The 27,673-nt window shown below is 42.3% G+C and overlaps 2 protein-coding genes across 7 annotated transcripts in view; both read right to left on the bottom strand.

Annotated features, from left to right (window-relative positions):
- Positions 1-4,868, bottom strand: part of NFX1 (nuclear transcription factor, X-box binding 1) — an 82,969-nt gene extending 78,101 nt beyond the window's left edge. For 5 of the 6 annotated variants that reach the window (XR_009541623.1, XR_009541624.1, XM_060155224.1 and 2 more), the window contains exons 1-2: positions 4,724-4,868; positions 161-1,159 (exon numbers count right to left, since the gene is read on the bottom strand). Coding sequence is in view for 4 of the 6 variants with exons in the window: in XM_060155224.1 (XP_060011207.1) it covers positions 161-1,159; positions 4,724-4,748 (1,024 nt within the window). In the remaining 2 variants the exon portion in view is untranslated. The remainder of the gene's footprint in view (positions 1-160; positions 1,160-4,723) is intronic. The other variant, XM_060155227.1, reaches the window with a different exon arrangement.
- An 8,606-nt stretch (positions 4,869-13,474) lies between these two features.
- On the bottom strand, positions 13,475-27,490 carry CHMP5 (charged multivesicular body protein 5). Its single transcript, XM_060155213.1, has 8 exons — positions 27,335-27,490; positions 26,042-26,146; positions 24,351-24,397; positions 22,501-22,594; positions 21,965-22,036; positions 18,315-18,423; positions 16,691-16,803; positions 13,475-14,394 (listed from the first exon to the last, which is right to left on the bottom strand). The coding sequence occupies exons 1-8, from the start codon at positions 27,401-27,403 to the stop codon at positions 14,344-14,346; spliced, it is 660 nt and encodes a 219-aa protein (XP_060011196.1). The 5' UTR covers positions 27,404-27,490; the 3' UTR covers positions 13,475-14,343.
- Positions 27,491-27,673: the final 183 nt, after the last annotated feature.

The following is a 27,673-nucleotide window of genomic DNA, read 5'->3' as shown; positions in this document are numbered from 1 at the left end:
AGGACCCAAGGAGATGATGAACAAGGAGAGAAAGAGACTTTAACTATGTATGTTTTTATATTTTCTGGTTTCTAAATTGTATGAATGTATTACCTATTCAGAAATTTAAAAAAAAAAAAAGAGAGAGAGAAAACATTTCCACCCATTCAGATAGGTTTACCTGTATGTGTTTCCACATTCTTTAGCATGTGGTTCTGTTTGCCTCGGGGGAAAGATGCTACCTGAGGATCCTGCCTCCTTACAGCACATTTCTCTGGGTCAACCCTTCTGGAAGACTTGCTGGCAACTGCCAAGTTCCCATTGTCACAGGCAGATTTTGCTGGTCTTTCATTGAGATTTTCCTTTGGAACAGAGGCCATGTTGCTTCTGGATCCTGCGTTTGTTTGCCGTTGGCCCTCCTGTTTTGGTGGATTCCTGCCTGGTCGTGGCCTGGCCCCCTCCACTTCCCAGGGAGGCCTCTTCTGTGGGTATCTTCTCTGCTCGCTGCGCCTGGCCCCATACCCATCCGCTACTCCTTTTCTAGAGGATGCATCTGAAGAATCAGGGTGGATAACCCCCACAGGTTTGGTGTTTTCAGGTCCCGCCTCCTCAGGTTTGGGAGTCATTCTGTGACCCCACTCACTTTTGAGTTTCCCCTTGACTTTTGGTCCTCTACCATAGCTGTATACAAATTGGGTTGCCTTTTTGGGTTTTGCTCCCCTGGGATCTGCACCGACAATTTCCTTCTCATGCTCAGAAGGGCTGTGCTCTCTGAGGTTTGTCCCACTCTCTGACTTGGCCACACTTTCTAAGCCAGCTGCATCTGAGGTCTGGTCAGTGAGACCCTGTGTTCTCTTGACTCTGATATGCTGCTTTTCACTCCTCAATTTCTGCCAAGGTTGATTTGGAAGGCCATGGTTCTTGAGTGATTTATTAGTAGCAGAGGATTGGAAAGAAGTCTGTTGACTCTTAGGTTTGCTTCCTGAAAGATAACTGTGATGAACAGCAGAGATGTCATCATAAGGGACTTGCCTGGAAAGGTGACAGGGAGGTGGTGAACTATAATTTCTTCTACCAATTTTATTAGAATCTAGTCTCCTTTGACCCCCACAGTTTAGACCAGAATTTTTTCTCTCCTGAGGAATGAACTCAGCAGCGTCCGTATTCAATTTAAAAGTACCTAGGACATAAGAAACAGACATGCAGGTAAAGAAATTAATTGGTCACTCATGAAGCCTGAAGACTGTAAGCCATATCTAAAAGTTACTTTCCTAGGGACTTTGTATAAAACAGTCTCTATACGAGGTCTATGTTTCCTGTGAAGGTGGTAGGTTCAAGGTGCTTGTGGAAGACTGATCACCTCATAACCAGCAGCCTCACCAACAGCTACTGCTGAATTGCTAAGGAAAACTGCTCACCTGGGCTACCGGGTATTATTTATAAACGTGTTTATCTTTATCGACAAATGTGAGGTCAGCAAACAGTTCGGGGTGAGACCCCAATCAGCAGGTTCAATGTGGTATTTCAAAACTCTAAGATAGCATTAAGTAAACAGGCTTTGGAGTCAGCCAAAATCAGTTTAAAGTCTGGCCCTCCAACTTATAGTATGAGCTTAGGGATACCACCTGATTGCTTTTAGCCTTAGTTTCCTCATACATGACAAAAGCTGATAATACTATTCCAAAGGGTCATTGTGGAATTTAAGTAAGACTTCACACAGACAGTACTTAGCAGGATCAGTACATCTCATCTCTTCTCCCCAGGAATATATTTTAGGTTTTCCATACATAATCTCTGTAATATGGTCCAGAATTCCAGAGTCTCAAAAATTAAGCACATGCCCCTTCAACCTACTCATTTTTACCCCCTAACATGCTTCTTTATAGTCAACTCAGTCTCTGAAGTCCAAAGATGAAATGATTTGCCTAAGGATACAAAACCAGTTAGTAGCAAAGTCAGAACTATGTGTAGCATACAGAATATTCTATGAATCAACAGGGCCTGGAATTTGCGTTTAAATCCCTGCCCATCACTTGTGTCTTTATGCGAGTTACTTAATCTCAATAATGGAATAGTAAAGAGTTGCTACTTCAAAGAGTTGCTATGAAGATTAAAGCAAGGTTAGTAACATGTATAAAGTGGTTAAAATAGTGCTTTATTATTGCCGTTAGGACTACAAACTATCTGAAACACAGACTTGACCACAGATGGGTGCAGTGCACAGCCTATGGGGTTTCAGGTTTAATAATAAGCCCTAACATTTATTAGGTACTTAACATGTGTCAGGCACTATTCTAAGCACTTTGCATATGTTAACTCATTTAATCTTTACATTCCTGATGAGAAAGTTGAGACACTGTAGAGAGTAAGTAACCTGCCCAAGGCCACAGGGGTATTCCAAAGCAGATTCAGGATTCCACCCCAAGCTATGTGACCCTAGAGATCACACTCTTATACTACGCTCCAATGTGAGAGGTTGGGTGGCCCATACTACAGAAACATATACTTAAGAACTGAGCGAGATCATAAAGGTCACAGGGTAACCTCTCTCTCAATCCAGGATTTGTCCTGAAAGCTTTCAATGGGCAGAATTCTGGGGGTGGGGTGGAGGGCTTTACAAAACGGCAAGAGGATTAGACAAATTCAGAAGGTGGCAGAGAAGCTGTTCCAGAAATATAAGAGATAACTTTGAGGGGTGAATGGGTAGATTAGACCAAGTGGGTATTGTGTAGTTTTCTTCTGCTTGAAGAAGCAAGGCTGTAAAAGGGGCAGAAAAACATCAGTAAAGTTGTCCAGAATAGCCTGGTAAAGGATGGGAAGAGGGTGTTTTCATGTTAAGCAGCAAAGAGTTGATGCAACTTGAGAATCTAGACGGGCAGCACCTATTCATATAAAGTATGTGTTCCACCAGACATGAGGCAGTGGGCAAAGCCCTCTGAAAGATCCTTAAGAGACATAAGGAAGGGGGAAAGGGCACAGGAAACTGAACACAAAGATCTGAGACACCTTTATTTTTTCACTATTTTGAGCAGCTGTAAGTTACTCAACAAATAGGATGTCTCATCCCCAAGGCTTGGCTATAGTGCAAGTGGTACCCAAGATAAGATCAAGATAAAATAAGATAAGATCCAAGATAACACCATGGTAGGTGACCAACGGGTGGGTGGAGCAGAGTAAGGGAAAATCCAACTGTAGATTATAGAGTCCAGAGACAAAGTTGGCACTGGAGAGTCTGCCCATGGGCAGGAAGATACCCCTTGGACTGGGCTGGTGTTCCAGGACAACAGCAGGTAAGAGAATTAAACCTTGAGTGGGGATGGAGGTGTGGGTTAGAGATGATGCTGAAATAAGAACATGGAATAGGAACTAAGGCAAAAACAAACTAAGGCACAGGAGACAGACTGGGGAGGTCTTTGGACTAGGAGACTTTGCCTCAGTAGGTGGGGCAGAGGTTGTAACCTGGGGCACAACACCATAGCCCCAAACTATGACTCACAACTAGCCCCACTCAATTCTGCTTCAAACACTGAATGGTGTAGAAATGGGCCAGAAGTAAGCCTAACGATAGGAAGACCAACGGATCCAATTTAGAGGATTTGGGGAAAAAATGGGTGGGAGAAGAACAAAACACCAGCCTAACAAGGTCCCTACACTCCAAGATGAATTGATACCTAAATCAGGACTAGGGTACACCAATGCAGTGTGTTATCCAACTTTTCTGACCAAGACCCACAGTAGTAAATACATTTTACCTGCCACCAAGTACACAAATACATATATACTCTTCTCGGTGCCCCAACAGCTGGTAGGTAGCAGAACGAAGACTCAAATTCATGACTGTTCACAAACCTCATGCTGCACACTGCTGCCCTGTTTTTCAGAAAGAGTGGGTCATGAAATCAAATCATGCAGTGGGTTGGGACAAGTGTTTTTTCAAACGAAATATGTAGTAGAGTGCATTGCATATAGGAAGGAAAACCACTGCTTCTTGGAATTTTTGGTTCGCTTTTATATTTATGTCTGTGTGCACTGAGATCACCATGTAAAATATTCCTTTCCGGTCACTGTCCAAAGAGTTGGGAAAACAAAGATCTAAGGTACCCCGAAGGAAGTGGAAATGGATGTTTTATTAACAGCCAAATGAGGCTGTCTCTGCACACAAAGGCAACTCCGGGAGGAGAAGTAAGCTAACAATTGTGTAACAGGTACAGCAGCGGCGGGAACCTTCACTGTAATTTACTTATTTACTCCCAATTCACAGATGAGGAAAACGAGACTTCACACTGAGAGTTCGTGGCAGGCTGACACTGGAAACCACGGGTGCTCGGCTCGCGCACGCGCCGCTGCCCCAGGACGCACGAATACATCTTAAGCGCAGCGAGCAAACCCGCCGTGCGTCGAGAGCCCAACACCGTCACTGGCGGTGACCCGGCCGACGCCCGCCTGTCGGATATCGCCGCCCTAGGAAGGCCGGGCTGAGCCCTGGAGAGGGCGGGACACCCACATCGACTCAGCAGGACAAACCCATTCTCCTTAGAAACCAGATGCCGGGCTTCACTACGCAGTCAAGGATGGTTAAGATCTCGGTTCGCACGACGCGCGTGGCTTGGCCCTTCCGAGCCACTATCTCCAACCCTAGTACGCGCCACTCTCGCGATACGAATGGCCGGTGCCCTAGGACTCGTCACTGACTCAATTTCCGCTCCCCGAGAGGGGCCCAGTCCCGCGCGGGCCAGGACAGTACCTGAGACAGGAGGCGCCTCCGCCATCCCGTGCCGCAACACCTAAAGCGAGCCCTGCAGCCCAGCGAGCGCTGTCACCCGGTCACGTGCCTTGGACTTCCGGCGCCGCGACAATATTCGCTTCTGCGCGCCCGGTAGACGGCCACGGAGTTTGCGCGGCCCGAGTCAACTGTGCGGTGCGTCCGTGACGTCAGGCAGGCGCGCCAGGCTCCGGGCTGAAGGAGGTTGCTAGTGGCTGTAGGTGGCTAGGATACCAGGAGGATAGGCGGGCCCGGACTTGCGTAATCAATAGTTGTTTTCCTTTGAGAGTCCCTGTGCGCTCCTGTTTCACCCTCCCACCCAACCAGCTTCACCTGGTTTCTGGAGTCACCTCAGACAGCACCTCCTTACTAGAGTAGTTCAGGCTTAGGATTAAAACAAAAACTAAGTAGTCAAAAGGCGGTCTGGGAAAAAATACCTGCAAAACAAACGATCAAAGGCTAACATATTATAAATCAGTTTAGAAAACGAACACCCATTTATTAGAAATGATAAAGGACTTGAACGAGCAGATGGACACAACGTGAGGGGGGAAAAGTTTGGAGGCACTGATAATTTTTTTTTTTTTTTGCAGTATGCGGGCCTCTCACTGTTGTGGCCTCTCCCATTGCGGAGCACAGGCTCCGGACGCGCGGGCCCAGCCACTCCGCGGCATGTGGGATCCTCCTGGACTGGGGCACGAACCCGTGTCCCCTGCATCGGCAGGCGGCCTCTCAACCACTGCGCCACCAGGGAAGCCCGGCACTGATAATTTTTTTTTTTTTTTTTTTTTTTTTTGTGGTACGCGGGCCTCTCACTGTCCCGGCCTCTCCCGTATGCGGAGCACAGGCTCCAGACGCGCAGGCTCCGCAGCATGTGGGATCCTCCCGGACCGGGGCACGAACCCGCGTCCCCTGCATTGGCAGGCGGACTCTCAACCACTGCGCCACCAGGGAAGCCCGGCACTGATAATTTTTAAAGTGCAAAATGTTTTTGAGCGAATGTGTGGCGTTCTTTTGTTTGTGTGTTTTGTTGTTGCATTACTAACTAGAACACAACGTTTAAGTGTGAAGCACCTGCATTTGTAAAGTAATTCACTGGTCCAGGCTTCCCCCAAAACACAAAATAGAGTCATTCATTCACATACATTCTAATGCCTATTTTTGTCTTAGGCATTGTTCTAAGTGCTGGAGGTTAATGGTGAAAAAGACAAACATGGTCTCTGCCCTCAATGAAGTGCATTGTCTAGTAGGGGAGGTTAAAACTAAGTAATTTATATTTACAAGCTAATAATTTGCGTTATGAAAGAAATAAGTAGGGTAGCAGTGATAGAGACTTACTAGGATCTGCTCTAGAAAAGGTGGCCAGCTTTCTTTGAGTAAAAGGACAGATGAGAAGGGTAAGCTATGTGAAGATTCAGAGGGAATAGCATGTGCAAAAGCTATGGAGGAAGGAAAGCGCTTGAAGTGTTCAAGTCATTGAAATATTTGCTGGACAGCAGTAAGCAAGGAGAGTGGCACAGTATGAAACTGGAGAGGTAGGTAAGGAGATCACGTGGATCACCTGCAGGCCATGCTAATGGATTTTATTCGAAGAGCAACAGGAAGTTAAAAGGTTCTAAGCAAAGAAATGGTATTGTTACCTAACTGAACACGGGTCTGCTCACTCCATGCGAAGCATAGCCAATCTACTGACACCAGGTTTTGGTGAAGAAAAGTACAGTGCTTATTGCAGGGCACCAAGCAAAAGAGTGAGAGACAAGCCTCAGATCCACTCCAAAGTGGTTTTTAAGTTACGGTTTTTTTCGTTTTGTTTTGTTTTTTAAAGAGGAAGATAAAAGAGGCTGGGATTGATGATCATCTGGTGACATTTCTTAATCATAGTTTCAGGAGTCAGGATGTCTCTGGTTTACAAGTCTCTGGGCTGTGGTCCATGGCTTGGGAGCTCATCTTGTCCTGAGTTTGTAAGTTAATGATCCCTATAATAGCGATTTTAGTACATTAACAATGTTACTGACAACAGCAATTTTCGTCATCTGATTCTGGTTGATTAATGTTCAGTTAGCACAGGATGGAGGTCAGAAGGAACACAAGAAAGGGAATAAAGTCTTGGATAGAGAGATTAATCATAAACTCAGTAAGGGAACTCGGTTTTAGGGGCACTCAGTTTCACTGTCTGAATTACCCTTAAAGATTTCTCATGCTCCCGGGTGAAGAGTGAATTGTGGGGGAGCAAGAATATAAGTGGGCAGAAAAGTTGCATTTTTGTATTATGTTAATACTGAAGATGGTGGCCTTGGACTAGAGTGACAGCAAATGTGATGGAGAGGAGAGGGCCAATCTAAGGTATATTTGAGATATAACCATTATCCAGCTTCCAAATGTTTTTTAAACCAAAAGGTGTGATGCAATAATCTCATTGTTCTGTTAATTTGAGTTTCTCTGATTACTGAGTCTGAACACTTCTTAGTGCCGTTTTGAGTTTCTCTTTTTAGATTGCTTATTCACATCCTCTGCCCATTTTTCTGTTGGGGTTGCTCAATTTTTCTTGCTGATGGTTTCTTGTATATTGTAGATATACGACTTGTATATCTTGTCAGTTTTAGACATTTCAGCTGTCTTCTATGATGCCCATTAGTTTTATCCTTCATTGATAAAAGGATTAAACATAAATCCTTAATTTTGACAGATAAGTTCATCAAACAAAAAACCTTATCATCCCCTTTAGAAATTACCAGTTGTATCAGTCTGAGTCTAGTCAGGAGAGAGGAACCACATAGTAATTTGAACAGGGAAGGTTTTATTTACTTAAAGACATTAACTATAACAAGGGATTAGAGTAATAAGGGACTGACTAGTAAAGAAGTAAAAGAGAACTCTCAAAGAATACAGGATTAGCAATGTAAGGAACAGCCACTTCCTCTAGGGCTGAGATAAAGTGTCCAGTGAAGATCACTCCAGAGCTGAGGTGCAGACTTTGTTAGAGGGGATGCGCCTATGGCTCACTAGATAGGGAAGCTGCTGTGGTGCTGCACTGGTGGAAGTTGCCAGAAATCTACCTTATATGGTGCTGGGGAAAGCCATTCTTGGTGACGAGTCTCACAAGAGGCCGTCTACTACAAACCACTTTTCAGGGGGAGGTGCCAGGAGAAATTTCTGGCTGCTGGCCATCATACACTGAAGAAACCAGGTGCTGAAGCACAGGAACCAGACGCTGGAGAAGCTGCCTACAGCACAGAACCCTGCCCAACCCAAGCACTAGAAACAGGAAAGGAAACCCGTTCCTCCTGCAGTATCTCTCTGTTGCCCTCTACTGACAAAGCTTAATACCTGCCAGCTGGTAAAGGATAAGTATTTAAAGGTCCCAAATCCATTTCACAGAGCAGGCAAAAAGGATAAATTTGGAACTGAAAGTCAATAATCCATAACTGGCATACTAGGGAACCCACTCATTATTTCCAAAACTTGTCAATAAATGGAAGTAAGCAAGCATTTATCCTGCCTTTCCTATACAAACAGTGCTTCACCCAACATACCAAAAGTTATGACAAACAACAAAAGCAGTGCTCAGGTGGGAATTTATAGCTATATATACTTACATTAAAAAAGAAATCCAGGAGCTTCCCTGGTGGCGCAGTAGTTGAGAATCTGCCTGCTAACGCAGGGGACACGGGTTTGAGCCCTGGTCTGGGAGGATCCCACATGCCGCGGAGCAACTAGGCCCGTGAGCCACAACTACTGAGCCTGCGCATCTGGAGCCTGTGCTCCGCAACAAGAGAGACTGTGATAGTGAGAGGCCCGCGCACCACGATGAAGAGTAACCCCCGCATGCCACAACTAGAGAAAGCCCTCGCACAGAAACGAAGACCCAACACAGCAAAAATAAATAATTAATAAACTCCTACCCCCAACATTTAAAAAAAAAAGAAATCCAAATAATGGAATATTATTCAGACCTAAATAGAAATGAGCTATCAAGCCATGAAAAACACATGGAGGAAACTTAAATGCAAATACTAAGTGAAAGAAGCCAATGTGAAAAAGCTACATACTGTATGTTCCCAACTATTGTATATAACATTCTGGAAAAGGCAAAACTATGGAGACAGTAAAAAAAAAAAAAAATCGTGGTTTCCAGGGATTAGAGGGAAGGAAGGGATGAATAGGCAGAGCACAGAGGATGTTTAGGGAAGTGAAACAACTCTGTATGATACAATACTATAATAGTGGGTTCACTGTCAAAACCAATAGAATGTACAACACCAAAAGTAAACTCTAATGTAAACCATGGACTTGGGTGATGACGAGTCAATGCAGGTTCATGAATGGTAACAAATGTCCCACTCTGGAGCAGGACGTCTCTAGTGGGGGAGGCTGTACATGTGTGGGGACAGGGTGTGTATGGGAACTCTCTGTACGTCCTGCTCAATGCTGTTGTGAACCTAAACTGCTCTAAAAATATTTGTTTTGGTTTTAATTTTTTGGCTGCTCCACTCGGCCTGCTGGATTTTGGTTCCCTGACCAGGGATCGAACCCACACCCCCTGAAGTGGAAGCATGGAGTCTTAACCACTGGACCGCCAGAAAAGTCCCCTTAAAAAGATTTATTAATAAAGAAGATAGATCTCAAATCAGTAGCCTAACCTTCTACCTTAAGGAACTAGAAAAAGAAGAGCAAACTAAACCAAAACAAGTAGAAGGAAAGAAATAATAAAAGTCAGAGCAGGAATTAATGAAATAAAAAATAGAAAAACAATAGGAAAAAATCAACAAAAACGAAGTTGATCCATTCACCAAAAACATCAAAGTTGATCAGCTTTTAGCTAGACTGACCAAGAAAAACAAAAAAAGAGAAAAATTCAAATCACTAAAATTAGAAATGAAAGAGGGGACATTACTCCCAACCTTATAAAAATAAAAAAGATCATAGGTAATACTATGAACAAAAGTGTATGCTAGCAAATCAGATCACCTAGATGAAATGGAAAAATTCCTAGAAATACACAAACTATCAAAACGGACTCGGAATTCCCTGGCGGTCCAGTGGTTAGGACTCTGTGCTTCCACTGTAGGAGGCCCAGGTTCGATCCCTGTTCGGCGAACTAAGATCCCACAAACCGTGTTGCGTGGCCAAAATAAATAAATAAATAAATAAAACGGACTCAAGAAGAAATAGAAAATCTGAATAGACCTATAACAAGTAGAGATTGAATTAGTAATTAAAAAAAAAAAAAAAAAAGCTTCCCACAAAGCCAGGCCCAGATGGCTTCACTGGTGAATTCTACCAAATGTTCAAAAAATTGACACCAATCCTTCGAAATTCTTCCAAAAAACAGAGGAGAAAGTAATACTTCCCAACTCATTCTCTGGATGAAAACTCTGCCTTAGGGCAATCATTGCCTATCTCTTCATTGCAGAAATTTATGGCAACAGTCAGACTGCTTGTCCATGAAAACAGATTCGTACTGATCAGGCACCCTCGGACAGTGGTTCTTAACGTTAACTACACATAAGAACTACCTGGGGAAGGCCTCCCTGGTGGCGCAGTGGTTGAGAGGCCGCCTGCCAATGCAGGGGACACGGGTTCATGCCCCAGTCTGGGAAGATCCCACATGCTGCGGAGCGGCTGGGCCCGTGAGCCATGGCTGCTGAGCCTGCGCGTCCGGAGCCTGTGCTCCGCGATGGGAGAGGCCACAACAGTGAGAGGCCCGCGTACCGCAAAAAAAAAACAAACCCCTAACTCAAAGACCAAGCTAGAGTGGATCTGAGACTTGTCTCTCACTCCCTTGCTTGGCACCCTGCAATAAACCCTGACTTGGCTGCACACACCCGCTGTCAGTTTGCCTCTCTGTGCCATGGGCACACGAGCCCATTGATCGGTTACTGCTCCAGGGAGGGTAAACTATATGAGCAGAGGCAGGGAATGACTGTATGGCAGATGCAGGAGAACTAGAACAGGACTCTTACTAGCAAGTGACAGGAACCCAATTCCAACTAGTTTAAGCAGAAAAGGGGGTTTGTTGGCAGAATTCTCAGTTCACAGAACTAAAGGAGGAGTTACAGAGACTTGGAGCACTCTGAGAATCTCAAAGATCAGAAGTCAGGGCTCAGTGCCATGAGGATTCTTTCATTCTGCCTCTTGGCTGCTCTCTCGACTCAATATCTCAAACTTCTCAGACTGATAAAGAGTAAAAAAAAAAAAAGAAAAAAGGGAAAGCATTTCCCCTTAGAAAATTTGAGGGATGAACTTCAATAGGCACAAATCTGGTTACAAGCCCACTCCCATAGTGGAAAAGTAAAGGTAGGGCTACTCTAATTGGTATTTTTCCAATAATCACACATTTGGAATTGGGGAGGCAGTTCTCTAAATGAAAGAGAATGCTATTCTGAAAAGACTAAGCAATAAACCATTACAGAGAGGCAGGGGCCAATAGGCAGCTTTTTAAGCCCTGCTGGAGATGTCAGGGAACCAGGACTTTATGCAAGAAGGGAAAGCAGGTCATTTCTTTGCAAAGGCTATGGGAAGGATGTCCAAGCCAAAGAGAGTTGAAAAGAGAAAAGGAGGGGCTGGATTTGAGAAACACAAAGGGGTTAAAAGCAGGGTTTAATGATTAATTGAATGTGTAGGATGAGGCAAAATGTAGGCATCAAGGACAACTCAAGAGCTTTCTGTTTTGCATGATGGAGGATAATGGTTCCATTAGCTGAGGCAGGGAAAACAGGAGGTTAGGTCTGGGGGAAAGATAATGGTTGTCTTGGCTATTTGAATGTGAAGTGTTTGTGGGCTTCTGGAACATCCAGATTACTCTTAGGCAACGAGTGGATATAAACAGGATTCTGAAACTCAGGGTCAAGACCAGGGATACAAGTATAGACTTAGAAGTCAGCAGTTAAAGCCATGAGAATAGCTGAGATTATTAAATATGAGTGAGCAGAGAAAGAAGTACTGTGGATAAAGGCTGGACTCCTGAGGAACACCAACATTACAGGGTTGGAGAGATGAGAATTTCAGAAAGGAATCTTGGAGGGAATAGTCAGAAGAATAGAAGAACCACGGGATACCATCACAAAAGCCAAGGGAAGAGAGACTGGTAGAATGACTGTTCCCTGGTATCCAGTGTACTAAAGTGGTCTAGCTGGAGCACTAAATATCACCCACTAAAACTGGCAATATATGGGTCACTGATTTAACACTGGCAAGACAAGAAATAAAGCAGGAACGTTGGTTGAGTGTGAAGCTCAGGGTAATGAGCTTAATTTGGATGTTAGATTTTAGGTAGTGGTGGGGCATTTAATTTGGAATACCCAGAACTGAAAAAAAGAATAAGGAAAGAGGTCTGGGCTAGTTACAGTTATTTTGAGGCATTAGTTCATAGGTAATAGTTAAAATCATGGGTGTGAGTTATCTCAAGGAAAGTATGAAGGGTAAGAAGTTATCCCAGATTGGAACTATAATGGAAGAAATATTAAAAGGGCTGAGTGAGAACTTGTAAGGAAGCCAAGGAAGGTTTCAAGAAGGTAATGATGAATAGTGTAGTATTTGCTCCACTGGAAGTCTTCTTCAAGGGTGAGGTTAGTGGGGATGGGAGAGGGTTACATCCATGTCTTATCCTCACCTATAATTAGACAGTGAAGTTTTGAAGACAGGAGCTGTGATTGTTCTTGGTATCCCCTGGGTTGGTATAGAGACTCTACAGGGCTGGTGTTCAATAAATGTTTATTGATCTGCTGACACATGAAAGGCTGGTGCATGTGACACTGTGAGGCAGCCAGTGAGGCTGGCAGAGGGAGGATGGATCATTAAAGACCCTGAAATCTAGCAGGCATTTGGACTTGCTGTAGCACTCCAGGCACTTCCCAAGAAGGGAATAAAGCCCACTTTTTTTTTTTTTTTTTTTGCCGAGCTGCGCAGCTTGCAGGACCTTAGTTCCCCGACCAGGGATTGAACCCGAGACCATGGCAGTGAAAGTGCCGAGTGCTAACCACTGGACTGCCAGAGAACTCCCAACCCCTGATTTTTTTTTTTTTTTTTACATCTTTATTGGGGTATAATTGCTTTACAATGGTGTGTTAGTTTCTGCTTTATAACAAAGTGAATCAGTCATACATAAACATATGTTCCCATATGTCTTCCCTGTTGCGTCTCCCTCCCTCCCACCCTCCCCATCCCACCCCTCCAGGCTGTCACAAAGCACCGAGCCAATATCCCTGTGCCATGCAGCTGCTTCCCACTAGCTATCTACCTTACTGCGTTTGTTAGTGTGTATATGCCCATGACTCTCTCTCGCCCTGTCACAGCTCACCCTTCCCCCTCCCCATAACCTCAAGTCCGTTCTCTAAGAGGTCTGCGTCTTTATTCCTGCTTTACCCCTAGGTTTTTCATGACATTTTTTTTTCTTAAATTCCATATATATGTGTTAGCATACGGTATTTGTCTCTCTCTTTCTGACTTACTTCACTCTGTATGACAGACTCTAGGTCTATCCACCTCATTACAAATAGCTCAATTTCGTTTCTTTTTATGGCTGAGTAATATTCCATTGTATATATGTGCCACATCTTCTTTATCCATTCATCCGATGACGGGCATTTAGGTTGTTTCCATCTCCGGGCTACAACCCCTGATTTTTAATTGTTAATAACCCCTCATATGAGACATGGCAGTTAACAAAGTACTCAAGACAATCAATTATTCCTCACAAAAGCTTGTGAGAGAAGCATGATTTTACTAGTAAGGAAATAAAAATTTAGAGGTGTGAGTGGGCTACTTAGTAGTTATTAGATGCAGACCCAGGGCCCAAGCCTGGATTGCTCCTTGCTCTTTCCACTATACCACAATGCTGCCAGTTAAATTCGATTTCTGTAGTGGAGTTTTTAGGCTGAGTTGACATTAAAATTATATTAAATTTGGTTTCTGTAGTGGGAGTTTCAGGCTGAGGTAATACTATTAAAATTATATCCTTTTGAAAAATATTTATTGAGTATAAATAAATGTCCTATACATTAAATATCAAGAAATATTCATTATTGATTACAAGTCCACTGTAATACTGAATGAACCATAGAATCAAAATAGCCACCCATGATACAGTAGTGATAATTCCATTCCAATATTGGACACAGTAATGATTTACTCACAAGACACAACAAAACTCACCAAAAAAGGCCATCACTTTAACCAACCTATAATACCACAAGAGAAAATGGTTTTGAATCATAATATGGACAGTCCCACTAATCTTGTCTTTGTCATCAATTTATCGGGTCAATTTGAGATTGTGGAGATATGCTGTCATAGAACTTAAAGATTCCCATTTCCTTGGTTTTATCTCAAAATTATTATTAAGGAATGAAGTTATACATACCCAATGATAACTTTAAGTAAGTTAGTCTTTCATAAGAGAAAAGGAATAAAAATCTAGTATGAAGAAAGCTTCCTTCAAGCAATAAGTCTCTTAACGGAAAAAAAATGAAAGTAATGTAGTTAACTTTTCCTCCAAAGAAAGGAAAGAAACCTAAATCTGTTATGGCAAACTTGGAAAGATAAATATTTCCTAGTCCCAGAATATGTGTTTATTTTACATGATGTACTTGAATGATGCAAGTCTACGAAGCAGGGATCTGTGGCAATCCGAATTCATCCACCAAGACTCCATCCTGTGAAAAGGAAGAAATGTTTAGTGCCACTATTTTCCAACTGATAAAAAAAGAAAAAGATTACAAATGTTTAGTAGTCAAAACTCATTTCTAAGTGTTTAATCAATGAAAAAAATCCCACTGATGAGAACAAGCTGTTTTATGAAAGGTAAAGGGGGAAGTGATAAACCAGGAAAAGAAGTGGAAGAGATCAAAAGGGATGACTCCTTGCAGAGTAAGGGAAGAGTACAGAAAGAAAGAGAAACCTAAGAGTAAACCTAGAAAGGGGAAAAGGGGACTGGGAATGTCCAGGAGTGAAGGCAGAGGAGAGAGTGCTTGCCTCCAGATTCCCACTTTCACTCTGATCCCAAAGTGAACCAATACCTTTTGTAGCCTCACCAATCCTTTTATTTATTTATTTTTAAAAGTTTATTTATTTAATTTATTTAGTTTTGGCTGCATTGGGTCTTTGTTGCTGCATGCAGGCTTTTCTCTAGTTGCGGAGAGCGGGGGCTACTCTTCGTTGCGGTGCGTGGGCTTCTCATTGTAGTGGCTTTTCTTGTTATGGAGCATGGGCTCTAGGCATACGGGCTTCAGTAGTTGTGGCTCGTGGGCTCCAGAGCACAGGCTCAGTAGTTGTGGCGCACGGGCTTAGCTGTTCCGCAGCATGTGGGATCTTCCCGGACCAGGGCTCAAACCTGTGTCCCCTGCATTGGCAGGCGGATTCCTAACCACTGTACCACCAGGGAAGCCCGCCTCATCAATCCTTGAAGGAGCGGTGCCCTGGGACAGGCAGTCACTTCCATATCACACTTTACTACAAACTTATAGGCAGTGACACCACTATCAATTCAGAAACCATACCTCAACAGCACATTTAAGTCAGGAATCTGTGACCTTCTAAAAGGGGAAATAACACACATCCCTCAGGGACCTGTTACCAAGGATTTGAAAAGATGGGCTATGGTAGTGTTAATAAAAATGATTTTAGGTATGCTGAGAAAAAGCAACCTATGCACCTGGTGCCTTGAAATGGTGAGGGTGGCCTGTGTAGTAGAGAAAGGTAAGACAACCCCAGGCTCAAGTAAGCGGGGGGGAGGGGTAAGGTAGGGGAACACACACATTCGTCAAAACCATTTATAAGGGGGACTTCCCTGGTGGCACGGTGGTTAGGACTCCTCAGTCCCAATGCAAGGGGCTTAGGTTTGATCCCTGGTCTGGGAACTAGATCCCACATGCATGCTGCAACTAAGAGTTTGCATGTCACAACTAAGGAGCTGGCGAGCCGCAACTAAGGAGCCCACTTGTTGTAACCAAGACCCAATGCAACCAAATAAATAAATATTAAAAAAAAAATTCAGTTATAAGGGACCTGAGAAATTACCTACTTTCCCACCTTTTTGTTCCCCACATTGCACAGGTAGGAAAAACATGAGGTTCAGAAAGAAGATATGAACTTCTAATTTTCTCAAAGTCACACAGTGAATAAAGGCAGAGCTGAGACTGGCTCCCACTCTAGGATTCTGTCAACTATACTGTGCACCTCGATGTGCACGTTGGGAGTAGGTAAACACCAGGACTGTAAATGGCCAGTGGCAATAGAAAAAATGACATGTGATACCAGAATCTCAGATGGGGTAAACAGGATTTTATAAGCAGCAAAATTGTATCTATTTATAATGACAAGCATGTAGATTTGAACAGGGCTTTAAGTTCGCAAAGTCCTTTTACATACAAGATCTAATTTGATCTACACAACAATTATGTGAGATAGTTACAGTTATCTGCATTTTATAGATGCAAGGAACAGAAAAGTTCAAAACAGCTAAGTGATTTGCCAAGGTCTCACAGTTAGTGGTGTCAATCTCAGGCTTACATCCATATATCCTGATTCTTTTTCCTTGTTGAAGTAGAATCTTTCTACATTGTTTTATACTTAAATTATGAATCCCTACTTCAAAAAAAAAATCCACCCTATTATTGATCATCGTGTCTGGAGTGGACCTTTATTTTATGCTGCCACCCTGCATGGTTCATGCATATGTTGCTGCTGCTTTCCCAGGAAATGTCTAAAACCCAACAGCACCCAGTCCAAGCTCACAAAAGTGATTATGTATACTATACAAATTGTCATTGAATAAAACCATCCCTGGGCCTCAGTGACACTATTTATGTAGCCTATCCACAATCCAATGTGGGAAAACTGGGCTTTCAAGGGTTCCCAAAATAATGACAGTCTTTCCTTGTTCTTACTTAAGAATACCTTTTAGATTCCCAGACCATTTTGCATAGAAAATAAAACAGAAAAAGCTTTCACCTTATTCTTTGTGTCAGTGGGAACACCTTCTGGAATTGCAGGTGCAGATGCTGCTTCATCCAAATAAGAACTGTCTTCATCAGCCAGAAGCTCATCGCCCAGTGCATCCAACTCTGAGATTGAAATAGTCAATATTTCAATAAAATGTAAGCAAGAAAACTGGCAGCTAATGTTAAGAAAGTTGGCCAAACTATTTGCAATAAGATGAAAACTTAAGAAACAAAGAGAAGGGATTATTAATTTGTATTTTCAAAATAAAAGATGGCCATTGTAAGAAATTTTCAAGGGAACTGGTGTGGTAAAAATCCATGAAAAATTAAAATAAAACAAACAAACAAACAAAACCATTCCCCACAGGTTTATAAGGCCCAGTCTTCATGAGAAGACTCTATAGTTATCGGTTGGCCAATTCAAATTAGAAAATCCTGATGATAACAAATGTAAAAAATCCTCTCCCATTTATTGATGAACTTGAAAGCAGGCAGTGAAAGGAGGCATGAGATTGTTGTATAGTGAGTGACCATTGCACGAGATCAGGCTTTAAAAATAAGTCTATGGCAAAGTGAGTTGGAAGTGACCGGGGAAATGGCAACAGCAGGTAGAGACTCATCAGAGGAAACTTAAGATGAGAAATAAGAAAATAAAGAAATAAACAGGGGAAAAAAGGTTCTAGGCAAAACAGAACATGGAGAGAAAGAAGTAGTAATGGGACAGGGGAATCATGCAACAGAAAATCCAGTGTGGGGTGGTCCTGCCATCTATCCAGTTGCTCATGCTAGAAATTGACAAATACCTCTGACACCTCCCTCTCTCTCCACACCCAATCAATCATTAGGTCTTGTCCATTCAACCTCCTAAAATTTCTTCAATATGTCCACTTATCTCTGTTTTTGCTACCACCACCATAGTCTCAGCCACCACAATTTCTTAAATGGACTACAGGAATAGTTTCTAAACAACTCTCTGTGAGGCCACTTAACAACCCCTTCCATTTTGCCTTGCTACCCTCTGCTCATCCTTCAGGTGCAATGCCTGTCACTGACTCCCAAATAGGTTAGATTCACTGGCTATGTGCTCCTATGGTACCCCATACTTCTCCTTCCCAACAGTTTGTGCTCTTATAATTAATGAATTACTTGAAACAAGCAGTTTCTTACCCCTGCTAGAGGAGAAGCTTCATAAATGCAGGGATTGTGTTTGTTTTCTTCAAGGCTGAATCCCCAGCATCTAACACAGTGCCTGGCATATAGCAGATGCACACTAAGTATTTGCCAACTACTGTTTCTTGATCTGCTTCGCTGTTCTGAGGGAGAGGACTCCAGCAGGAAAATAAAGAGAAAAAAAATCAAAAGGAAAATGGCAGGGAATGGCAGTGTTTGGATACCAAGCACCAGGTCAGCAGAGGACTTTGCCTAGACATTCCTTCAGAGCTTGTCCATCCCAGAGTTGGTGGGGTATGCAAATCTGATATGGCTGCCTCTCAAGCTCTTTGCCCAGAGACTATACCATAAACTCTCAGGGAACTATTGCAGAAATTTTCTCTAACATTTGGGAGAAAAGGTCCCAGGCAGTCGCTCCTCTCAGATGCTAAAACTACATATACAGTGCTCTTCCTATAACTTACCTGCTTCTAGGTCATCTTCATCTAATTCTGGGGTGCCGTAACTACGACTCAGTGCTTCTTGGATTTCATTTGCATCTTCCATCATATCCTCTAGCTGGTCTTGTAGATCCTACAAAAATATATGACAGGATTTTTATTCATTTCTTACCATTTTTCTCTAACTACCACCTGTCCCTATTCTCTCTCCTGAATCTCAGAAACGAGCAATGGCCCACATAATCTTCCTATTTTGGGTGGTAAAATGTAAACTTCAAAATAAAGAATAGAATTGGTAATCTTGCATTTGAATTTAAGGTGCTTCACGGAAATCCAAACTTCTACTGTAAGAATACATGCCCAATCAGCTCTCTCATTACAGAAAGTTTCCTTGAAACATCAAATCAAGCAACAGTTACACTATCAAAATTTTTCTAGTTAATAGAGAAGAGGTAATTGAGACAAGCAAATTACTCTTCTTGAGTCAGCCAAAAACTGACTACACTGTACAGGGAAAGGAAGCAGTAGCGGAAACAACTGGGTAGTACAAAAGAGTTGTTCTGGGCCCACCCCGGATGGGGAAACAGAAATGTAATCAGGATAGGCTTGATACCTGAGACCAGGCTGGTGAAAAAAACTGATTGAGGGCATAAATCTTCGGGGAATTATCTATTTGTACTTAACTGGGAGACTATTACAAGGCCAGAAAGAATGTAAAACCAAGCTGAGAAGTACTATAGCATAATAAAGGGCAGTTAGGATAATGGTTAGAAGAGCAGACTCTGGAGTCAGACATATCTAAGCTAAAATTTGGCCATTACTCAATGAAAAGTAATGTCTCTTAGCCTTTATTTCCTCATCTGTAAGATGGGATTATTAATAGCCATTCTTCATAGGGTTATAATAAGGATTTATTGCAATAATATATGTCATAATATGTGTCAAACACTAAGCACTTAATACTATATATCTTCTACTCTGTTAAGGATGTACAAAACAATATGTTTTTCATATACTGAAAATTCCACATAGAGGGGAATGGACTAGTGTTGATAACACAGAGGGTCCAAATTAACACCACTTATCCTTCAGGATTTCTAGAGCAATGCAAAACACTTAAAAACTCCTTCCTGGCCCCCAGATTAGGTTTGTTTTTCCATATAAAGGATATAAAATAAAGAGGAGAAAAACATTTCTTTAAAAAGAAAATGCTTTGCTTTTCTGCATTTCCAAGGGCCAAACTATTGTACATATGTAACAGTCTGCTATACAGAGAAGCACTGGCTGAAACAATACTTAAAATAGAGTGAAAATAACATAAACTAATCAAGTTGAACTTATATTATGCTTTTACATGTCAAGACAAGTCTGCCAAAATCATTTATGGATAGGATTCCTAGCAATAGACTCTAGGATAGACACAGAAAAGAAAAAAATCATCACAAAGAATTAGCAGGTTCAGTTCTGGAAAAACAAACAAAATCAATACAAAACAAATATAAGCACTACACTTGATGTGCAGAAACTGGGAAACAAAAAAGACAGAAACAGGGGAACATACATACATAGAGGCAAATTCTCTGAATGAGTACTATAAAACAGTGAAAATGTTTTACAAGTAAAGGATTTTAGGAAAACAAATGGAATTCAAAATACCTAGACCAGCCAAAGACACATACCCATACACATCAAAAAAGTTACAACGAAAGGGGCTTTCCACCTGTCATGCAAGCAAATCTATGAGGTGACAGGAGAAGGATAATTAGATGGGGAGAGAGCCAGACAACCATAGGTCAAAGACGAAGAAACATACAAAAAACCGCAAAGATCAAAATTTCTATTTTGTTCATTAAATAGCACTAATTAAAACACAAGGAACCCGAAAAGCAGAAAATAAAATTCAGTTTCATTTTATTTTATTATCAAATAATAATATACAAATAAGACACGCATAGTCAGAACATTTTTCTCAGTGAAATCTCCTGGAAGATATCACTAAGCCTAAATTCTTGTAAGCAGAGACTGGTGTGGAGGATTAGAAAGAGGGTCCTGAGAAGTATAAGGAGGGGTGCTGGAAAAGAGCAAGATGGGAGGAATGCCTTCACTTACTAAAGACCAGAACTACCCTACCAGAGAATACGTCTGCAGAAGCCGTAAAATGCTAGGGACATAGTAAATATTCCACCAACAAATAATGCTCCAATTGGGCAGAACTGTTTTATCTCCATGAATGGCCTCTAGTTCATTTGTTCATCAATCATTAGATACTTTCTAAGCACCAACTATGGACAGGCATTGTTTGGGGCACTGGGGATACAACAGTGAACAAAACTGAGTCCATGCCCTCTTAGAAAGAGACATTCTACTCCGGGGGTTAGAACTATCACATACGCAGAAAGGAAGGCTTTTCCTCAGGCCAGTCACTACTCCTCCTGCTAACCCTGTTTGCCACCTGCGCTGTTCAACTGAGAGAGGCAAGAGGAGCCAAACTCTTAGGGCTCAGTGCCCCAGCCAAAACATGATCTCAAAAAGAAATGCTAATTTTAAGGACCTAATGACATTATTATTAAAAATCTAGGGACTTCCATGGTGGGCCAGTGGGTAAGACTCTGTGCTCCCAGTGCAGGGGGCCACGGTTCGATCCCTGGTCAGGGAACTAGATCCCATCTGCCGCAACTAAGAGTCCGCATGCTGCAACTAAGAGTTCACATGCACAACTAAGAAGCCCGTATGCAACAACTAAGAAGCCCGAATGCCACAGTGAAGATCCCGCGTGCCGCAACTAAGACCCAGTGCAGCCAAAAAAAAAAAAAAAATCTAAAGAAATGGGGGTAGGGGATCAAGAGGCACAAACTACTACGTATAAAATACATAAGCTACAAGGATATATTGTACAACAAGGAATACAGTCAATATTTTATAATAATTATAAATGGAATATAACCTTTAAAAAAAAGATGACTCAAGTTCTGGGGATCTAAAGTACATCATGGTGGCTATATTTAACAATATTTGCAAGTTGCTAGGAAAGTAAACCTTAAATATTCTCACCACAAAAAAATAGTAATTATGTGAGGTTATGAAGGTGTTAACTAACTTTATAGTGGTAACCACTTCACGATATATATATGTATCAAATCATCATGATGTATACCTTCAACTTACACAATGTTATATGTCAAGTGTATCTCAATAAAACTGGGGGAAAAAAATATAAAGAGAATTACTAGAAGAGGGAACCAATTCTACACCAGGAACTGTGCTAAGCACTTCATGTATATGTCCTCATTTTACACTCAGGACAATCCTGGGAGATGAGCAGCAACATCACTACTTTACAATTGAGGCAACTGACTAAAAGTCATTAAGTGAGTTAGAAGTAAAAGGAAACTGGGTGCTTATTCACTGGGTGCTTATTATGTGCCAGGCATTGTGCGTTTAGATACACCAGCTCATTTATTTCATTCTAATTATAATTGTATGTGGTATTAGGATCCTTAGGTTAACAATGAGGAAAGTGAGACCTTTGGAACCCTTTCCCAAAGTTACTCTATTAGTAAATGGCAGAACCCAAGATTCAATCCCTCTCCTGTGCTCTTCCCATCACATACACAATCATTTTGATTCTTTCAGAAACAAGTGTATATTCTTGGAGAATCCAGTACACATCTCACCTCAATCTGGTCGATTTTCACTTGCTTGTATGCTTTCTTCATTTCCTTTACACCCAGTTTCATAGCATCAACCTAAAAAAAGGAAAGAGAAAACACCATGTCTTAAGAAGCCGTGTTGGTTAAACTGTCTTTTAAAAACCATGGGAAAAGAGCACAGAGTACAAAAATAAAATAAAATAAAACAAAAATAAAATAAGGGCTTCCCTCGTGGCGCAGTGGTTGAGAATCTGCCTGCTAATGCAGGGGACACGGGTTCGAGCCCTGGTCTGGGAAGATCCCACATGCCGCGGAGCAACTGGGCCCGTGAGCCACAACTACCGAGCCTGCGCGTCTGGAGCCTGTGCTCCGCAACAAGAGAGGCCACGACAGTGAGAGGCCCACGCACCGCGATGAAGAGTGGCCCTCGCTCACCGCAACTGGAGAAAGCCCTTGCACAGAAACGAGGACCCAACACAGCCAAAAATAAATAAATAAATAAATAAAATTAAAAAAAAATAAAATAAAATAAAACCATGGCAAAGGTGTTTTGGGAGTACCGTGGTCTTGGTGTCCTTCAATGACTGGATGGTGTAATTGGCTTGTTCCATGTTAAATGACTGTTGGGCAAGATTGTCCCGCTGCTGCTCATACCTTTTTAGAGTCAATTGAGAAGGATAAATGTGAGCCAGATAGAAATCCTCATGAAGAAAGTATCTCTAACACAAAATAAGAGAATTTTCTTAAAAACAATAACAACAAATGTTAAAAAATTAAATATACAGAAAAATTGGGAAAAACAATTTAATCAATCTAACACAAACATCATTTGATGTCCCTCCAGTCTTTTTCCTTTGTATATATTTTAGTTACAACACTATTTTCCACTTAACATTATTATTATTACTGCTGCTTTCTACATTGCTAAGAAGTCTTAATACATGTTTTTATAATGTTTTAGATTATTTCCTATGCTAAATTCCCAGAAATGGAATTCTTGGGGGAAAGGGCAAGACTGTTTTTAAGGCTCTTCATACATATAGTGAAACTGTTTTTCCAGTAGACTGAACTCCTTGAGGACAGGTATGTTATTTTATTAATCTCGTATCCACAAATAGGTAATCTATCCAACCTAATATAATGCCTGACACTCCATGTTTTTTTAAAATAAAGCTTTATATCAACTTATAATACTGCCTCAAAGACTTATATCCCTATAGCCCTTATACAATATTTCGAAACCATCTAACCATCCAACCAGAAGAAAAATGGTCAACGATGCAGGCAAATGGTGGTGGAACATTATTACCCCGTTAAAAAGTATGTTTGCAAAGAATATTTAGAAGGACAAAAACACTCATGATATAACATTAAGTGGAAAAGGATAACCTATATACATGGCATTTGTTATCTTCTAAAAATTATATGCACACATACCATGTATGCACAAGCAGAGAAAGAAACTGTAAAATAGCATTTTAAAGGTGGTTATTTCTGCTAGTAGGAATCTAGGTAGATTTCCTTTTCTTCTACTCATGTTTATGTACTTGCCAAGTTTCTACAATGAATAATATCCTTTTATTAAAAAAAAAGTTACCTAAAAATTGCAATGCTACCAATTAGAGAGGTAACAGTTTTATCACACTCTCTCACCACTCTAGGCATCATAATTTATTTTTCCAATTCTGTCTAATCTAAAAGGAGTAAGATGGTGTCTGATGTCTTATAAAAAGTTAGTTTATAAATAGGAATAGAGATATCAACAATTTTTCTGGTTCTTTATTAGCTGATTACATCTGACCTCTATAAACCCTGCAGAGGCTCTCAACAGCTCACAAGGGTAAGTACCAAAGATACTCTTGGGCTTCTGCTCAAACACTGGGACACAGTCACCTAAAACAAATTAAGGACCGTTAAATCTTCTGATGGGAGGGAACAAATATTCAAGATTCCCAATTTTACAGACAAACAAAAATTTAAAAGGCACACTCTAATTAAATAAATGGGAGAATCAAACTCTATAGATCTGGGCAGTCCAATACAGAAGCCACTAGCCACACATGGCTACTTAAATTGTTAAAATTAAATAAAATTAAAACTTGAGTTCCTTAGTCACATTAGCTACATTTCAAGTGCTCAATAGCCACACATGGCTAATAGCTACTGTACTGAAGAGCAGAGATACAAAACACCTCCCATCAAAGCAAAAAGTTCTATTTAAATGGACAGTGCTGCAACAGATGTTGCTGAACATGCAAGGGGAGAAAAACCCAGCTAACTGTATGTGTAAATGAAATTTGCAATTAACTCAAGAATACTTATAAAGTGGTATGAAAACCTAAAGGAATGGAAGACCATTTCCCTTTTGGTTAAACCTGCTAGAGGAAAGGAGGTTATGCTTATAACTTACATCCGCTTTTGCTTTAAAACCCGCAAGGCTTTCTGCTTGACCATATTCTAGGGAGAAAAACAGATTTTAATGAAAAAAGTAGAAAATATACATACGGTAAAAAAAAAAATCTCCCATATCCCCACATACCTCTACTTCCTCTCACCTTCAAAGTAGTAGACACAGTGACTCCTGGATTGTTCACCTCCCAAGCAGGCTTTAAGCCCCAGCTTGTCTCAGTCTTGGCATCCCACATCTCAGTGTACTGAAGTACATTTCCTTTTCCTAGTGCATATTATCTCTACTCCCAGCCCCAAGAGGGCCGATTTTGTATATCTAGGTGCCTTAGGGAGATTCCCAATTTGGACAGTCTGCTATCCACTCAAACTCAGCATGCTCAAACTCCTCAGCCTGCTCTTACCTTGGAAATGACTAATAATGGCCCCGCCAGTCTCTCACTTCTCTAGGTTGAAAACTGTTACACCAACCTTACCTTTCCTCTCTCTATTGTGTCTTCATGCACTGCTATCTTAGATTTTCAGAACTCACTTTTTTTTTTTTTTGCGGTACGCGGGCCTGTCACTGCTGTGGCCTCTCCCATTGCGGAGCACAGGCTCCGGGCGTGCAGGCTCAGCAGCCATGGCTCACGGGCCCAGCCGCTCTGCAGCATGTGGGATCTTCCCGGACCGGGGCATGAACCCGTGTCCCCTGCATCTGCAGGCGGACTCTCAACCACTGTGCCACCAGGGAAGCCCCAGAACTCACTTTTAAATTGACTCCTCTCATGTCATTCTCATGATTACCACCATGGTTTAGGCTTTCATCTCAAGTCTAGGTGGGCATTCCTGCCTCTGTTCGCTCTTCATACCAAGCCATCTAACTAAGATGGCAGAGAAAATCCTCCTGTCACTTCCATTTCTATACTGTTTCATAAATCATTTTATTTGTCTCCTCCAATGAAGAAGGAAAAGCAGGTATTACTACTTCACAGATGATAATAATACCTAACATTTACTGAATGTGTCTATGTACTAGACACAGTGCTATGTAGGTCACATGAATTACCTCATTTAATCTCACACTTTAAAGTAGATATCATCCCCATTTTATAAATGGGCAAACTGAGGTTCAGTGATGCTAAGTAACTTGCTCTAGCTTGAATGTCTAATAAGTTACAGGGATGGGAAAAAAGAAGACAGTTCTACATTCACAGTCTATGCACTTAAATATACAACTCTATGTTTCTACCTAACAGAAGAGAAAAATAAAAAATTAACTGACTTTATAAAGGTCACAGCTAGTAGGTAGTGATGATATTATTAATAGAACACTGGTACTTTCTTCCCAATATGCCACTCCTTAACCAGTCTATTATACTTACCTAACCTGACTAGCCTGGCAACTCATTATTCCTGAGCAGGCCCAGCTCTCCAGGTAGAATATAGCACCTTCTCAGTAGAATATGCTAATTCCCATGTACATTCTTCTGGACATGTAACCAGCATCTTCTCGCCACCAGGTCAAATCCTAGCCTTCCTCTCATATATGGCTGCAAACTCTCCTCCCTGAAGGATACACCCTCACGTATGTTTTCTTATTAGACTGTGAGCATCTCTTCTGTATCTCTCACCAGCCCTTACCACCAGGCCCTACTTCCACAGGTGCTCAAGTTAGGCTGTCACAGTACCTTCTTCAGGTGCTGCCTACCTTACCTTTGCAGGACCCTCTCTCATCTTCTTGATCTGATCCTTATACTTCACTAGTTCAGCATCCAGCCGAGAAATCTTCTTGTCAATAGATTCTGCCCTGCTGTCCACCTTGAGGGGAAAAACATCAAAGGCAGTAGTAGTTATTGCAATACATTTACATGAAAAGTGGCAGGAGAGGAATGAATATAGAGGAAGAAAGGACAAATAAAGAAGAGGGACTTCCCTGGTGGCGCAGTGGTTAAGATTCTGCCTGACAATACAGGGATCACAGGTTCAATCCCTGGTCTGGGAAGATCCCACATGCCACGGAGCAACTAAGCCCATGCGCCACAACTACTGAGCCTGCATGCCACAACTGCTGAAGCCCGTGCACCTAGAGCCAGTGCTCTGCAACAAGAGAAGCCACCGAAATGAGAAGCCTGCGCATGGCAATGAAGAGTAAGTAGTCCCCGCTCGCTGCAACTAGAGAAAGCCCACGTGCAGCAACGAAGACCCAATGCAGCCCAAAATAAATAAGTAAAATTAATTAATTTTTTTAAAAAAAGAAGAGCATATGGTGAAAGGTGGAAAACAGTGATTCCTAACTGTTGGTGGTGGGGAGATTCTCAGCCAGAAACACTGGAGAGCTTTTATAAACTATACTCCACCCCCTAAATTCTAATATTCCAGGGTCTCTCTCAAGTGTGCTTGAGCAGAAAAAGAATTTGAGAATCACTGGGCTTAGTTGAGATTCCCCTAGAATCAGAGGCTTGTCAGGCTGAGGGCTCAAGCAGGAGGTGTGTGAAATGGGTTAGTGCCCAGTGGACCCCGGCTAGGGCTTAGATCTAATGCTATTCGCTTGGATAGAAGGTGGTGGCTTAATGTCAGGGGTCAGAGTTCTGAATTTTTGTTACTGAGATTCAGGATTGGGGTACAGATATGTTGAACTAGAATATCAAGCCGAGGGTCCTGACGTGAGAGAGGGATGAGGGATGGAAGAGGAGTTAGGGGTCAGGCTGGACGAGGTGGGAAAGCTGTGTGGGCCTATGGCTGGTAGGAGTGAGGAGGTAAGGAAACAGCGAGTGGACGCGGCACGGGCACCAGAAGGGGTGGGGCGCAAGAAGGGCGAGACAGTGATGGGTTAGGGGTCCCTGGTTTGTGGAGTCAGCAATGACTTGGGTAACAGGAAAGAAAGTGGGGTGGAGAGAGCTGAGATGCAATAGGTCCGGGACCCAGGAGTAGGCGCCGAAGCCGGGGGTGGGTGGGGTTGGGGGTGTCAGGGTCCCTGAGCCTAGTTATGCGTGTCTAAGTGCCCACCGTGCCAATGCAGTCAGTCAAGCTGGGAGGCGGAGCCTTGGGTTTCGCTTTCCCGAAGAATCGGTTCATCTTGAGCGGCCGCGAAGACAACCCAAACACCGGAGCAAAACCAGAAACGGAAGCAGAATCACCTCCGCCTCCGCCTTGACTTCCGGCCCTCCATGCGCAAGCGCAATGTGCCTATTGGCGTTTACCGATCCTTTTTCCGGATTTTCAGCTCGGTCTTCCGGGGAAGAACTGCAGGAGGATGGAGGTGATAGACTGAGTCGGCAGGGGGCGTGGCCTCGGTGGCGGGCGTGGGCGTGGCCTCATAAGCCGGGCGGGGCCTCGGCTGAGTGG

This window comes from Lagenorhynchus albirostris, chromosome 7, assembly GCF_949774975.1.
Source record: "Lagenorhynchus albirostris chromosome 7, mLagAlb1.1, whole genome shotgun sequence".
In the NCBI taxonomy this organism is placed as follows: Eukaryota; Metazoa; Chordata; class Mammalia; order Artiodactyla; family Delphinidae; genus Lagenorhynchus; species Lagenorhynchus albirostris.
Note: the sequence above shows the minus strand (reverse complement) of the source record. Positions and strands in the feature narration are given on the sequence as shown.